At 41.0% G+C, this 16,005-nt stretch overlaps 1 protein-coding gene across 2 annotated transcripts in view; it reads right to left on the bottom strand.

Moving 5' to 3' along the window:
- The window catches only part of MAP3K20 (mitogen-activated protein kinase kinase kinase 20), a 163,779-nt gene that overhangs the window by 20,673 nt on the left and 127,101 nt on the right, over positions 1-16,005 (bottom strand). For both annotated transcript variants that reach the window (XM_019727457.2, XM_074338165.1), the window contains exons 12-16: positions 15,028-15,072; positions 13,051-13,081; positions 12,818-12,957; positions 8,865-8,927; positions 7,834-7,926 (exon numbers count right to left, since the gene is read on the bottom strand). In XM_019727457.2, the coding sequence (XP_019583016.2) occupies positions 7,834-7,926; positions 8,865-8,927; positions 12,818-12,957; positions 13,051-13,081; positions 15,028-15,072 (372 nt within the window). The remainder of the gene's footprint in view (positions 1-7,833; positions 7,927-8,864; positions 8,928-12,817; positions 12,958-13,050; positions 13,082-15,027; positions 15,073-16,005) is intronic.

The raw sequence follows: 16,005 nt of genomic DNA, 5'->3' as shown, positions 1-16,005 counted from the left end.
CCTCTGTCCCCTTCAATAGCTGATTATTCTCAAGACCTAATTTTTGGTTTGGAAAACACAAGTCACTGTGAGTTACCGAGGTTTTTTCTCTGCAGAACTTACAGTGATCCCCTGAGGCTTAGGAAAACCTGCTTCTCCAAACAGAGGTCTCCTCTCTTATTATCAACTGTGCCTGTTGTCAGAAAGTCAACAAGTATGACTGTCCCAACATTTTTAAAAGACAACACAAATTTAGTTTCTCTGTTTCCACAGTATATTCTTTCTCTTTACAAACTCCCATGCCAATCTTTGATCCATACAATATGATCAGTGATTTCTATATGAGCCAATGGCAATGCGAAGAGACCTAAGCCAACAACGGATTCACTGGGAGACTAGCGCTCTCTTTGAGTGAGTTACACGTTATTATAGCTGGAAACCAGCAATGACATGTTTGTAATTTATTCAGACCTAGGTCTTACCATGTTTACCTCCTTGCTGTTAGCTATTTTAAAAGAAATTCGTAATCCTGATGAAGAAAACTAAGAGTGATCCAGCAGTGTGCTGGATGGAGCCAGCTCTCAGGGGCTGACGGCTCACGTCGTTTTCTAACTTCAGTGATGTCAGATTGGAGACTTGAAATTGGCCACGGTGGGAGAATTTACACCATGGAAATCTGCAAAACACTACTAGTCAGGGATGTTCTCTCCAATTGTTAGACATTTCCTGCCACATCATTTCTACACATGACTACCAATCATCCGCAAGTATCTACCATTTCCAGTTCGGCTCTGGTTCTATAGGTAGCTGCCTGACCAGTTTGAACTCCATCACCATGCTTTAATTAGAAATCAGCAGCAAGTCATGTAGTAACGTTCTGAACTGTATTTGCTCCTTCACTGCCAGTGAGAACTTGTATTTCTTATAGAACCCTACCACTGCAAGCTTATGTGCTATACACATATTCCCCTCAATAAAACAGCTCACTATGGAAAATAAATTTCCCTACACTGAAATGTTAATAAATGCAAGATATAGCAAAGTAAGAAAAGCACTGCTTTTAGCTGTTCTGAAATTTACAAAAGGTGTTGGCTTTTTACTTCCTTACAAAATCCTTTTCTTTGTTCCCCTATTATTTTATTCATGTTTATCTATCCATTTATAAAAATTACACAATAGGAAAAAAAGCTCTATTTGACCATTTTTTTTGATATATATATATAGTGCTCTGAAAAAGGGCCTGGAGATTCAATTAAATTTACTAACTGCAACATTTTATAAGTAATCTAATAAAGACCTAAAAGCACAATAGTAAGTGGAAAGTATTTGTGAAAAGCAGCATTTTTAACCTATAGATGAAACAACGGGAGAAACAGAACTATTGACTGAATTTTTGTGTGTTGAGAGTGACAGAAGAGAACAATGACTGTTAGGGGGAGGACGAGGGAAAAGGTGGACTGGAAAAGCCTGCTCTGAAGGAGGCAGTTAGTTCTGCTTCCACCTCTTCCAAACGTCCCTCTTAGGTTCTCTTCCTGGTTCACTTGCCCCTTCAAATACCTCCCAAAAGGAAATCAGAAGTGACCGTCTTCTGGTGGGAGGTACTGGAGCCAGGAAGCCCATCTCTGTTTAAAGGCTCACTGTAGCCTGGGTGTTGGGAGAGAAAGGGTGTTGTTTTCCAGGCTTTTCCCCTAACCCCAGTCTCTACTGTATGGCAGCTAATCAACCACCCACAGGAGCCCAGCCTCAGTCTGATTTCCTTGCCAGACTGCGGAGAGGCTGGAATAAGGTCGCGAGGACAAAGTATGTGACTGTCCAGCACTCACAAGGAATGGATGGCCACCCAAACAGTTCCTTCATAGCTCTACTTTTGAATTTTTACGACACAAAATCTCAAAAAGATCTTAGCAAGAAAACTGCTGGGTGATTTGATAGTTTATTCCCCGGCAATTTGATAGTTTATTCCCCGGCAATTTGAGAATCAGTATTCCTGACTGGTGAATTGATTCGATAGAATAATAAACTCTATACAGCTGAATATTTCAATAAAAAAGAGTGGTTGCCACCCTGGGGAGTGTATGGAAACTGCCTGGGATTCCGGGAACCCCTGTCCTTTGTGCCAAGTCAAAGGCCTTAGATTACAAAACACAAGGCACTTCCCACACAAAACAAAAATAGTGGCAATTTGGTATTAATTGATGGAAAAAAATTGCTTTTTTATTACCAATATATTTATTTTGGGGGACAGTGATACTTTTCAAAAAGAGGTATTATGACAGTATGGTTGAACCCTTGCACTGGATATGCCCCTTACTAGGTAGGAACTCTAGGTAAAGAACTTGACCTCTCCCCTCTTCAGTTTCCTTCTAGGGATGATACAGGGATAATGCTCCCTATGGTGATGCGTTGTAACAATTATATGAGAAAAATGTGTGCAAAGTCTATGCCACAGTGTCTGGCAGAGGTACAAAATGATAATAATTATTGTAAGCATTTCAAGCACCCAACACAGGACACTTGAGCTGAGAAAGACCCAATTTCTGCCAACTTCACTGTCGTAACTTCAAGGCTGCCTCAACAAACAGTGCTATTTAAATTAATAATTAATTGGACTCTTTAGAAATAGGTCAAGTACATGGGTTAAACTCATTCTCACTTATTAATTTAAATTGACAGTGAAGTCTTTGGTTCAATCATATTCTCTGCCAAGTTGTCTCAAAAATGGAAGCGAAGGAGGACATTTCATTTGTGGAAGGATTCTTGAAGTGTACATGGTGGTAAGGCCTCGTGAGGGCCTGGTTCTCCAGAATGGTGTGGCAGTAAGGACTCAGATCACAGGCAGGATGTCACATAGTGGCTCTTGACCACTGTACCAACCACAGGCTCTCAGGTGTGAATGGCTTTGCTCGGTTGGGTGAACCAACCTCACTTTTGTGCCATAATCCATTTGGTTGTAAAATGAGGCTAAAATAAGGAACTTAATTTGAATTCTTAGACCAAAATGTTGACAGGTCTTACAATGAAAGGCTTTTCCCTCTACATATATGTGTGTCTAAGGTCATATTTTCATTGTTTTCTCTTACCATGTTTCCCCGAAAATAAGACGTAGCCGGACCATCAGCTCTAATGTGTATTTTGGAGCAAAAATTAATATAAGACTTAGTATTATATTATATATGTGTTATGTTATGTTATGTGTTATGTTATGTTATGTTATGTTATGTTATGTTATGTTATGTTATATGTTATGGTATGTTAAAGACTGGGTCTTATATTATATTAAAATAAGACCAGGTCTTATACTAATTTTTGTTCCAAAAGACACAGTAGAGCTGATGGTCCGGCTAGGTGTTATTTTCGGGGAAACACAGTAGTAGGTCAGTTACTGAACCAACACACCAATTTTAAGTAGTATTTGGCTGGTGGTTCTTCTCAGATGCAATGGGAAAAGGTAACTACTATTTTCATGATGGAGTCACTGTTACACATTATTCCCAATGGTTGCATTTAGAACACATCTTTCATTTTATTTGTAAGAGAAAAGGTGACATGGTCAAGCAAATCCCCCCGATATGCAAACTCAGGTTTGGAGAGAACTTCCAAAGCTCCAATGTCCTCTTGGAACTTATTCTAGTCATGGAGACAGGGCTAAAGGCTTTACCTTTTTCATGAAGATGGGTCTGTGAGAACTCAGTTAACTGGGATTTTGAGGATGTATTTTGCTTCTTGGGGTCTACCTTTAAGGGAAAAGTAGCAAGGTTTTCATGTGGGGAATTGGAATTTCAATTTAAGGCACATTTAGGAGAAAATATTTCATATTTCATATGCCAGTCTAGACTGGTATAGCTGGGTAGTTTAGAACTGGACAGTAATTTATTCTAGGATTATTTTATGAAAGTTTACCGATGCCTCAACAATCTTGGGTCAGGTATGAGGCGAGCGCATGTTTAATACAAAGTCAATAATAAACATATAATTTCTGGTCTCAGCTCTGTCCTCCCCTCAGTGTAGGCTGGTAACACACTTTCTCTTGCTACTGGTTTTCTAATCAGTGATGACAATACTCTGCCTTATGCATCTCACAGAAATGCCAAGGGGATAAATGAGATGACATTTATGAAATAACCTGAGCTCTTCAGAAAGGACTCTCTAAGCATAAACTTTAAACATTATATTCAGGAAATTATTTGCAAATGACGATGAACCCCCTTCAAGCCCTGTTTCAAAATTCATCCCTTCCAAAAAAGTGTTTCCTGGTTGAACTCACCCATTCCAGTCACTTCTTTATACTTTTAGCACTTTGGCATTACATCCACATTGTACACATTTCACTTTTTTGACCTAGTACATTATAATATCATCTATCCTGCTGCCATACTAGAAAACTTGGCACCATCCTGGCTCCTCCCTCTCACTCACTCATCTCCAGAGAGTGACACAGTCTGATCACATCCCGCTCAGAGTGTACTTGGACCCATGGCACTGCCATGGCACTGCCACAGCCCAGCTCCGCATCCCTTTACTCCCAGGTGTCTGCATTTCCTGCTCACAGGTCTTCCTCACGCTAGACTGGCCCCTTTCCAATTCATCCTCTTCCGTGCTTTTGAGAGAGCTTTTAAAAATATAAATCTGATCCTATCTAACCCCCCGCCTAAAACTCTTCACACTCCTTAGCTTAGCACATAAGACCGTTCTTTTCAGGTCTCCAGCCACCTCTCTGGCCTTAACTCTCACCACATTACTCCACCTGCTCCATGCTAAGTCGTCCCAGGGAGAGTGATGCTTGAGTTGAGGTGTGAGAAATTAGTCCAAAGAAGAGCTCCCTGTGTTTGCCTCCTGGTTTCATGCTTCTGCGCTTGTGCACGTGCTGTTCCTTTCGCCTTCAGGGTCTTCTCTCCACCTAATAATTCCTAACGGTTTTCAAATTTGAGTTCAAGCATCACTTCTACCAAGGGGACTTCAAGATCTTCTGATCCCTTTCTGCATCTGCTTTCAGTGCTCCAACAGGGTGCTTTCATTGAACGACTGCATGATGGTGTAAAAAGGTATCATTCTGTATTGTAACCATTCACTGATTTTGTCTATTTCTCCTGATAAGCTAGGGGTTCCTTGGAAGCTGCAACTGTACCTTTTGACTTTGTACTGTGAGTATTTAGCATACAGCCAGGCACATAGGAGGTCCTCAATAAATGTGTGCTGAATGAATGGATGAAATTATTATTCTGCATGGCCAACCAGGATCAGCAGAATATCAAAAGTTGCAGTAACTAGGGTTTCCAAATTCCCAACATTTTGGAACCTTCGGAAATCGAGAATGGGAAATCGTATTTCCCGAGAATTCTCGAGAATTCTGAAATGATCTTTTTTATTTAATTTTCATTGATCATTTGTAATAATGGCTGTAACAGTAAATGTTAATAAACAGAAAAGCCATAGAGACGGTGGGGCAACCAGGGTTTGTGGCCCTGGGCACAGTCTTTCAGAGGTTTTGAGACACTCTTATATGTAAAAGGTCAATGCAAAACTTGAGTAAATAAAATTTCCTAAATGGAGGTCGACCGGAATTTCAGGACTAGTGCATCTCTTGCCCTGAGCGTTAAACAAGGGTCACTATGGTATCATTTTGGCTAGGTTTCTGTTATATTTCAGGTTTTCTCAAAATATAAACAATGTAATTAATACAAACTTTATTTAACCAAACCTTACAGTATACAGTGAGTTTTTACATATATCACACAATGTATTAACATTCCCAATCTCATTTAAATATTTTATTTATTAAATTAAACATTAATAGAAAACAGAAGCAAATATTATTTGTTTGAAAATTTAAAAAATACTTCAAATAGTTTTTATTTATCATTTTTTAAATGAAACTTTAAGAAACATAGAGCATTAATTGCTCGATCAGACAATCGTGATCGTCGCTTTGTAACAAATATACTTGATGTGGAAAAATTTCTTTCATTTTCTGCAGACATTGGTTGATTTGTTATGAGTACATCTAAAAGAACCTTCAAGTTGGGAGTGAGAGAATGCGTTGCTTCATATAAGCTCATTTCCTTCCTTAGAGAAGCAAATATTTTGTCTGCATGCATAGGGCTGGGCTGTGATGTCGAAATTGATAATGCTTTATAGTCAATTCACACTTCAGATCGGATTCTGATTTAATGTCAGAACTCTCTGTAAGGACATCCTTTATTTCTTCTCTTGGAACTTCTGCTGTAAATGTTCCTTTAAAAAGTCTTTCAATTAATGACTTCGCCAATTGTGCAACTTCATTCTTACTTGACAAGGCAAAAAATTCATCCTCTTCTATCTCACGTAGACAACTAACTTTGCTCAAGTACTTTGTGAGAGGCACAAGATCTCTATTTCTACATTTAATCAATTTAAATTTTATTTCCTTTAAAAGCATTAAGAAAAAATTAAGGAAGACCTATGTTGTTTGTGCACCAAATATTTACAGCTAAAAAGTGCCACAAAACATGGTATGAGATTGGAAATTATTGTAATATTGGAATAAAATATTAGTGCAGTGCAAGTTGTTTTTAAATAGACTGACTTACCCACCGCAGCTGAAAGAGCCAAGAACACGCACATTCATCACAATTGTCAGCCGCAAACAAACTGATCGAATGTGGTTGGTAGTATCGGCCGCCACTTTGTGGAAACGATTCATAGTGGAGAACAGAAAACAGTTTGTATTTACACAGAGAAATATTTATTTTCACAACCCAGGATTTGACTACAATGTCATATTAAGGTAAACTACCTTAGTTAGTTCATCTGAAGATGACTTTGCAGTCAAATCCTGGGTTGTGAAAATAAATATTTCTCTGTGTAAATACAAACTGTTTTCTGTTCTCCATGATCAAATGTGCTCAATTTACAAGAACTAAAATTAGCTGGTCATGTGATATCTGATTCTGGTGTCCTGCGCATGTCTGGTGGCATGTAACATTGTAACACAATGTAACTTTAGATAGCGATAAATAGGAAAAATGTCTAAGAGATACATTGTCAGTAGTACATTTATTTCCCACTGTGGGTATTACTGGGTTCAAGGAGCCGATTTTCCCGATTTCCTGACCAACTTTTTTCGGGATTCGGGAATGGAGAAGCAAAAAAAATTCCCAAGAACAGAAACCCTAGCAGTAACCCTTGGGAAAGTTATTTAACCTTTCAGAGCCTTGGTTTCCTCACATGTAAATGGGGGAAAATAGCACCTACACCTCAACACTGTTGGCCTGGAATTCCGTAAGTGCTCAATGAATAGAAGTTATCATTATAACTAGCTATTTATGGTAATCGAAATGAACACAATCCTATTTGATTTCAATTCATATGCCACCTAGGCCATATAGTTTTTCAAGACTCTAAAGTGAAAGCCTGCCTGAATGAGTCTTGGTCAAATGTCCTGCTGTCCTATTTAGAGCTGATAATTTGAGTTTGCACATTGCCTACTGTTCCATTCTTGGTGTTGTTTTACTCTCCCTATGAAAAACTGATTCCCCTTAAGAAACAGGAAACAGGAAGCTGTGATGCCAACAGCATCAACACTCACTGTGGCATTCACCACCCCACTTCCTATTCACACTTTGCTGTGAGTTTCTTGGAGGGTTTGGGTGGCCTCAGATAGGAATCTTCAGCTGAAGGAGAGAGTAAAATTCCTACACTGGATTACAGAGGCAGCTGGCAGCCTTTCCACTAAATTCTATTTTATAAAATCTATAGATTTACTGAGAGTCAAGTCACCAGCTGGTAGGGGGATATATAAAACCACAGAGTTCCAGGAGAGAAAAAAAGAGCACATTAGGTTGGAATTTATCCAAAAAGATTTAAAATGTGACTTACCTGTGGGCCAGTTCCTGGTTTCAAGTGAAAACCAAAAACAAGTTCAAGGTTCACTATTTTTTCCTCATTTTCTTCAGGTTCACCCACTGAGTCCTGAAACAGGAAAAACCAAGCACCAATTTATTCTAGGTAGTGCTTTTCCTTTTACTTCTCATGTAAAGGAGATGATTTCTTAGCTCTAGTTTTTCCATTCTAGTATGCTGTTTAACTTTCGGTTATTTTTGCATTAAGCTACAAATTATAATTACTGAAAGCAAGAGAAATGACATCTTACGTCTTTGAGAACTTTCCCAAATGATTTCTTTCACGTATGACAGATTGAATGTCCACATTGCACATTTTTCACAGCGCATCTTGCATTGTGCAATTTTACCCTAGAAATGCACTGATGTTACCTTGAGAGTCTCACAACACTTAAAAGATATACAAGCTATTCCCAGTTCTGAGGGCATATGTGCATGGAAGAGCCAGCAGAGGAACAAATGAACCTTCTAGGGCTTAGAGACAGAAAACCATAACTGTTAGTGAATGAGAAGAGTTCTGTGTGTTAAGTGCAAGTATCTACTAATTTTATGACAAAATGTGCTGTATACCTTTAGACTATATTCAAAGTAATATGTTAAATATACTAATATGTTGTTCAAATAATAAACCTCCCATCCCAAAGTGCAAGTGAAAATCTAGGGCTGCAGTGTGTGAATTCCTTCAGTGAATTCTGAGTGAAACAGACGTCTCCAGAGCCAGGAGAAAGGTCAGAGACCCTCACCTACACACAATGTTAGCACTTCCATTCCCTCGCCACTAAGGTGCTTATCAGGAAAGTACTGTTAATATTACAACTTGCAGGGAACCAGGTTGTTCAATTTAGGCACATCCTAAGCTTCACTCAAAGGGCCTTTTGTTGGACAGGCCATGATTAAATTTCACTTCAAACAACAGTTCCCGACATTGGCAAATCTAGGTGTGGAGGTGGCAGGTGTGTATGCCAATAAAAGCAGCATATTCTCAGTAAGAAAAAAAACCTTACTTACCTTAATTAGTGGTGGGAAGTGAAACAAGTTTAGGTAATCATGGGTTAATTTCTCAATGGCCGACTGTAAAAAACAAAAAATCACATGACTTTTATTAACGATCTGATAATGCCAAGAGAGGATTAAAATTATTGTGCACATACAAAGGCATTCTTTATTTATGTAGTTCATAAAGTATCTTGGGGACGTTAATATCCAACATCTATGGAGAATAAACCTGATTGTTCAAAGTATTATATGCAGTTTGTAATTATTTAATGGAACAGGAAGATATTTAAGATGTTAAATCTCATATTAAACAATAAATAAAACCATTCTTTAAACACCAGTACAGTGGTGACAAGTCAATGTACTAGTGTATAGAATGCAGTTGTCACCCTGAGTAACTGTGGGAAAAACAACAAAGAACATGGATGCATCACCAGAGACTTTCATTAAGGCTGAAACCTCTCTAAAGGGTTTGCTGCATTGGAAGGGCTTTTCCATGGGTATGCATCCAACACTCCCTTCCCCAATGAAGCGCAGAGAACTCTTAAAGGAAAGGAGGACAATTTAAATTATGATTCTTTTTTATACTCATCAGGTATAATCCAGCTTTTCTGTGAACTGAGCATATCACGTAGAGAGCAAAAAAGTGCCAGTGTGAGAAAAATTAGATGCATTTTATAAAGTGCAATGCAAGCTGTTGACACTTGACAACGTAATGAACACTTATTGGTTGTTCAGCTCTATTCCTTGTGCATGGGGGAGAAGGGAGCCAAGACAGGATGAAAGGGACAGCCTAGTAGCGGAAGTGGCTAGTTTTATGACCTACCGCTTAAAGGCAGAGAGATTCTTCGAGAAGGTACACAATAATGCTTCTGTCTGCCTCAGTGGAAGAGCAGAGAATGGAGGGCCCATTCTCACCATCAGGGAGTGTGTGTGTGTGTGTGTGTGTGTGTGTGTGTGTGTAACAACTTCTGACAGGTACCAGGAGGGATCCTCTAGTCTGGAGATACTCATCTGATGTCCCATCTGAAAAGGACCAGCTTGAAGCCCTGTTTATCCCCAGTACCCCAAAAGTGTACACAGCACCCTCCCAGAGCAAGTTTCCATGACCCTTTTCCCTTAACCTTTCTCTGGCATATAAGCTTATTCGTCAGAATTACCCACTACCCAGCTGAGTTTAATGGAGTGTCACATGTTGGCCAAACCCCACTGGGTGGCCACTGGCTCTGGCAGTTAGGTGGAGGGTTCACATGCCTGACGATTGTGACTCACCCTTCTGAGAACCAACTATCTTTATGTGCACATACAGATTCATCTGGGAGCTTGAGGGGAGTCTTGAGTCCCCCCAGAGATGCTGGCTACACCCCTCTTTTGGAGCGCCAGGCAGGCACTCTGTCAGGAGCAGAGGACATTGCACTGACGCCCCTATCTGGCATCTTCCAACGAGGGCTTTTTCTCTATGTGTTTGTTTCTTGGCTTCTCTGCAGGATCTGGCCCTGCTTTTATACAGCTTTCTCAATCTTCAGCTTTTGTGACCCCATTCTCTCCTTCCTGTCCTACTTGCTACCTGAGAATAGCTCTTCAACCTGTGGTATCCTCCAGTCGCATTTTACTACACTAGTGAGGCCTTCTTCTCTATACTATAACCTCTGAATTGGTCTTTCAAAATCCAGCCTCTCCTTTCTAATCCACTTTACAACTTCCAGAAGCAAAGGTTTGAACATGTCAATTCTTAAAACTTCCAATACTCCCCAGAGCTGGTCAAATCCCAGATCCACGGCCTGAAGTCTTAAGTGGCCCAGGATCTGGCCCCACCTCCCTTTCGCTTTATGTATCGTGAATTCTCCACACCGAGCTTCCATCGGACAGAGACACTCACTCACTGTTCAATCAGTGTTTTTTCTGTTCCTTTACATTCTCCTTGGCTTCTCTCTCTCTGAACTCTTTATTTTCTAGATTAATGTTCTTTTCTTTCCTGCTCCAGTTTACATTCCAAATTCTGTCCTTCCTTCCAGATCCATCTTCAGGGCCACCCACTCCAGGACGTTTTTCCTTTCTGACTTGCCCGCTGTCCCTCTGAAGCGGAGGTAATGAAATAGCTCCTGTTCTCCAAACTGCTCAGACCATATATTATGAGAAGTTGTATGTACATGTTTTAGCTCTTCTCTGGGACATAAATTCCTTAAGGGGAGGATTCTTCTTTGTGTCTTTTCAGGCCCAGTCTTGCAATGAGTAGCATTCACAGAATTTAACCATAATCAGTAAGTCTGGACCTTGCTTGCCTTAATGATACCAACTGGCAATGGAGGGGCACGGATGGCTCTCCTAGGCCAGGTCTCGGAACATTTAAATCACTATGGCTTTCGGTGAGGTGTCACAGCTTGCCACTCCATTTCCTTCTGACGGCTCCTTAAGGAATGTTAGCCCTTTTTCAGATAGCAGAGGGGGCGGGGAGGTGGTCGCAGCTGCCAAATAGTACAAGCTTTGCATAATTTCTCTCTCGGAACTCTGAAACTTCTCTGTACTAGAGAAAATAAGTTTTCCTACTGTAGCCCACCTAAGCCAGCACAGATTTTTTGGGATGGACTTAACCACACTCAGAGGTTGAGATTAATTTATTTGCCAGCCTTTGGGGTGTATGTTTCTGCATGAGGAAGTGGATTAGGCTCTATGGACCCTGGGCGGGGAGTAGGGGTGGATTTCCCTAGAAAGACCAGTGTCAGCAGCTCTAATGAGGTAAAGAGAGAAGCAGTGGGCATGTTGGCAGAGCCTTTGTGAAGACGTGGATTTGCATGGGAAGCTGCTTTTCTATATTTCCTTCTCTATTTCTCTTCTTTCTAACCGTGCCTACCCCTCCATCCACCCACACCGCGGTTGAGGAGGTTGGGAGCAAATTTTATGTTCTCCTAAGATCTCTCCTAAAACAGACCTGTGATTAATAAAAATCCCACACAAGTGCCAGCAATTCTTACCTGGTTTGAGTGACTAAAAAACAAAATAAAATGAACAGACAGACAGATCTGGTTGCTAAACTACAAAAAAAGCAACAACAACAAAAACAACAGAGCTTTAGCTTCGAAACTGTTCAAGACTGAAGTTTTGGGGGGCAATGTTAGGCTTTCCTGAGAAAATGAGGGACTAGAATACATACATGGTGGTGTCTGTTGTAGGTCAAAATTCTGAAGACTGAAAACTGAACACACATCCCCATGATTTTTTGGTATCACAGTGGCTAAAGTTTTACGCAGCTCCAGCAAACATTCTGAAATCCTTAGGGATTCCTAATGGATATTTAGCCTCTCTGATCTTAAACAAAGTTGCCTCTGGCTATTCCGGGGTGGGGGTGGGGTGGGGAGGGGCTACTAGTTCTGCAGGCACCACACTGGCTTATTTTCAGGTCTTCTGGCACACTAAGCTTTCTCCCACACCAGGGCCTTTCCACAGGCATGCCCTTTGCCCTCCCCCCAACACCTCTTTTTCCTCTCTCCCCAACACCTCTTCCCCTCTCCCCAGCACCTCTTCCTCTCTCCCCTTCACCTGGTTAACACCTACTTATCCTTCAGCTCTTAGCTCCTTCATAACTGTTTCACAGAAGCCTTTCGTCATCCCAACCTCATCTCTCCTTTGTGGCATTTCTTACGTCTGTCATTTTGCCATTTTATCCTTATTGCATGAATAATACCTATCTTCTCCACTAGAGTAGAGACTTCCTGAGGACATGGGGGTGATATTCAGGTATCACCTAGGGGACTTCTGTGCCAGGTATTAACGCTTTTGCTGTTGGATTATCAGGAGGAAGTAAGGGTTCCTTGGGGGCCACAGCTACTTATCAACTGGAAGAATTGCAGCACTAACCAACCAGCAGCCATGTTTCTGTCCTCAGCCTCTAACACAACACGTGATCTGCTACATAGTAGGAGCTCAGTAAAGATCTGTTGGCTGAATGCTCTCCCTTTCTGAGGTACCTTTAAATGAATGATATGCCCCTTGGAGACAATGCCCATGTCTTTCAAGTCTTCTTCCTCAAGAAGCAGCAGTCGTTTTCCTGTAATGTTGTTTTCCTTAAACAAGGTTGCGTATACACTCATCTCTGCTGAAGAGTCACCTGAAGGAAGTGATTGGAAGGCAGAATAAAATTAGACTAAATCATGTCCAAAGCAAAGTTAACTCCAATAAGAAGGTAAATTACTTCACTTGCCTTTTCTGACGAGTTGCTGAACCCAAGAATACTGTGAAAGAGAGGACATATATGGTTTTGAAGATTCATACGTGGTCACTGGGCAGACTTAACAGTAAAACACATGGTTCTCAATAGATTAAAATAGCTTTAATTCTTGGCTCAACCACAGAGGTAAAACAGAAGATTTTCTCTTTATAATTCAAGCTATCCCTGTCTTTGGGGGGCTGGGGGGAGAGAGGTCTTACTTTGGGGACTATTGGTTTTCATCCTTATTTGGGAAATATTTAGAAATCCTTTGAAGAAGGTTCTTACTTATAATTTTCCATTTATGTCCCTGGGTTGTTGAGGGGCACTGGTTTACCCAGCAATTGCATGAGTAACAGGGGCCATACAGCAGTGGGCTGAGAAATACTCCTGGTCTAGGCCTGGTCATGAAGAAGCTATGTGGCCCAAGACAAGTGACAGCACGGAGCTTCATGTACAGAATGAGTTTGGACCCAGGGACCCCAGTCCTTGAATTTCACTCTGCACATGTTGACTGGGAGCTTCTCACATTACTCGGGTGAAAGGAGATAGAAGTGAGGCCAGATCCGGTCCTACCAATTCTCTGGGGAGCCCTTGACCCTGGAATTTTATTTAAATGGTTTGAAAACCATGCAACCTCAGAGCAAAGACTAAAAATAGCTGTTAGAGATCAGTGCCTTTAAAAAAATTTCTTCTCAAATGAGATGGGCCAATTCTGCAGCTGGGGTAAAGGATTATATCCAGGCCTCTGAATACAGGAGATCGATCGTAAGTCTTTTTTGCCTGTTACGCAGGACTGGCAGGAACCTTTGAGTGGCCAGCGCTCAGCGAATGGCATGAAGTAGAGGCAACTGGTGCCAAGTTTCCTTACCTCACAGAAGCCAGAGGTCAGCTAATGTTGAAAGTTTTAGTTCACCAGAAGGTGAAAGGAGGGAAATGCCTTGGCCCAGAAACCAGGTTGAGTTAGGTAAACAGACTTTCCCAGTTTGTACCATGCAGCGCCCGGTCTATTTCCTGGGGTTGGGGCCTGCTAAGGCTGGCATTACAGCTTTTTTTTTTCTTTTTTCTTTTTCATTTAATGATACTTTTTTGTTGTTTTGTTAAGGAGGGCACAGCTCACAGTGGCCCACATGGGAATCAAACTGGCAACCTTGGTGTTATCAGCACTGTGCTCTAACCTACGGAGCTAACCAGCACCCCATTTAATGATACCTTGAGCATATAAAATGGACCTGGACATGCATAAGCCTCTGAGGTCTTTGATCAATAATTCTCAGACCTGTTTTTCACTAAGGAAACAGATACAGAGATGCAACATGCTAAGTAGGACTGTTCCTCAGAATCTCTCCCCAGTGTAGGGTGGAGGACTTGCTTTGGACTCAAACAGTCTGTCCACATCTTCTCAAAGACATGGGCTTCTCTGGCTCTACCTGCAGAGACTGTCCTGGAGCTCGTGTCTGTTCTTCCTTGGGAAGGTCAGAGTAAAGATGGCAATAGGAACCTGTCACTTTTGCATTGTCCTACAGCAGGCAGGAAACCCAGTTCAGCAGAATCGCATGCAGTCCCGCACTGCCTTTACCAGCTCTTTCTGCACTGTGGTTCAAGTCCATCCCTGGCATTTAGGAAATTTTAAGATCTTTTTTTTTCAGGTATATTTGATATCGTGGATCAGCCCTTTAGTTTTGTCATTGGTATTCATTATTGTATTATCGAATATCTTTCCGAGCAAATAGGGAGGTGGAATCCTCTTGTAAGATTTGAAGAGATACTTGCTTTAGTCTTGAGGCCTTATTTTAATCATTACTGCATTAAAAATAGCAAAATGTGGAATTTTTCAACTTTGAGTTAGAATGTCCTAAGGCCTAAGCCCCTTTAGTTCCGTTTTTAACTTTATGGAACAAATTAACTTTATTTAACAAATTTATGAAACACCTGCCCAGGTCACAAGAGGCATTAGTGGAAGCAGCTTACCACATCATCTTCGGTCCATGAGCCAATCTCAAAGGAAGGCAGCAGCTGCATGGGACATACGAATGAAATAAAAAGAAAGTAATTTTATCATTGTCATTTTGGTTTGTCCTGTTGTTTGGATATTTTAGCTCTCGGCTGCTGCTCTGGCTTGGTTCCTCCCGCAGGTGAGGTTGAATGGAGAACAAGTTTCCTGGCCTTACGAGGAATTTCTCAGTGCTCCAGGGGTGCTGCCCACGGAAGCCAGTCATGTGCATCAACCTTTCAGAAACAGCCGCTGCAGCTGGACTCTGTATATCTTGAGAGTTTCCTCTCTTGGTACTTGGCATACCAAGAGTCCTTTCATATCCCACGACAGGGCTTGGCAGACAAGACATTTCTGACATTTGTCAAATAACCAGAGCCTTCCTCGGAATGTTCAGTCAACAGGAGGATCATCTGATCATTAATGAAAATTCCAAAGCAACCATTTGGAAACGAGATGACTCATGCTTATTCTTACCAGAGAATTTGCAAGTGTTTAACTCATGTCTCACTTGCATTCCATTTTTAAACACAAATATTAGGACCCACGGATGAAGGAGGACAAGTGAAATGGGAACTATTCTAAGAAACCCAGGTTACAGAGTTGCTCTAATGAACATGACACTAAACTCCCGCCCTGTCAGGTGCACAAACATGACATATGACTTTGCAAGAGGGCACACCATGTTCAGAGCCAAAGGGCTACTCCCTTCAATGTATGCCCCATGGCCACTGACTAAATAATAAATACCTAATTTGAAAAAATCTGTGTCTTCTGTGACTTGAATTAGTTTGCTATAGCCATTAGCTTTAATTAACTTGTCAACATGGTTGAATTGCTCATGAGATAATGTGGCAAAGTGTCATTCAACCTCTGTTACAAATAATATCCTTTTATGGGTGAGTTGCAAAAAGCTGAATTTGGCTCCTTTTACTATTAGTGTAAAATCAGAGGGT

Source organism: Rhinolophus sinicus, linkage group LG01, assembly GCF_036562045.2.
Source record: "Rhinolophus sinicus isolate RSC01 linkage group LG01, ASM3656204v1, whole genome shotgun sequence".
Classification (NCBI taxonomy): Eukaryota; Metazoa; Chordata; class Mammalia; order Chiroptera; family Rhinolophidae; genus Rhinolophus; species Rhinolophus sinicus.
The sequence above is the reverse complement of the archived record's forward strand: the minus strand, read 5'-3'. Positions and strand labels throughout refer to the sequence as shown.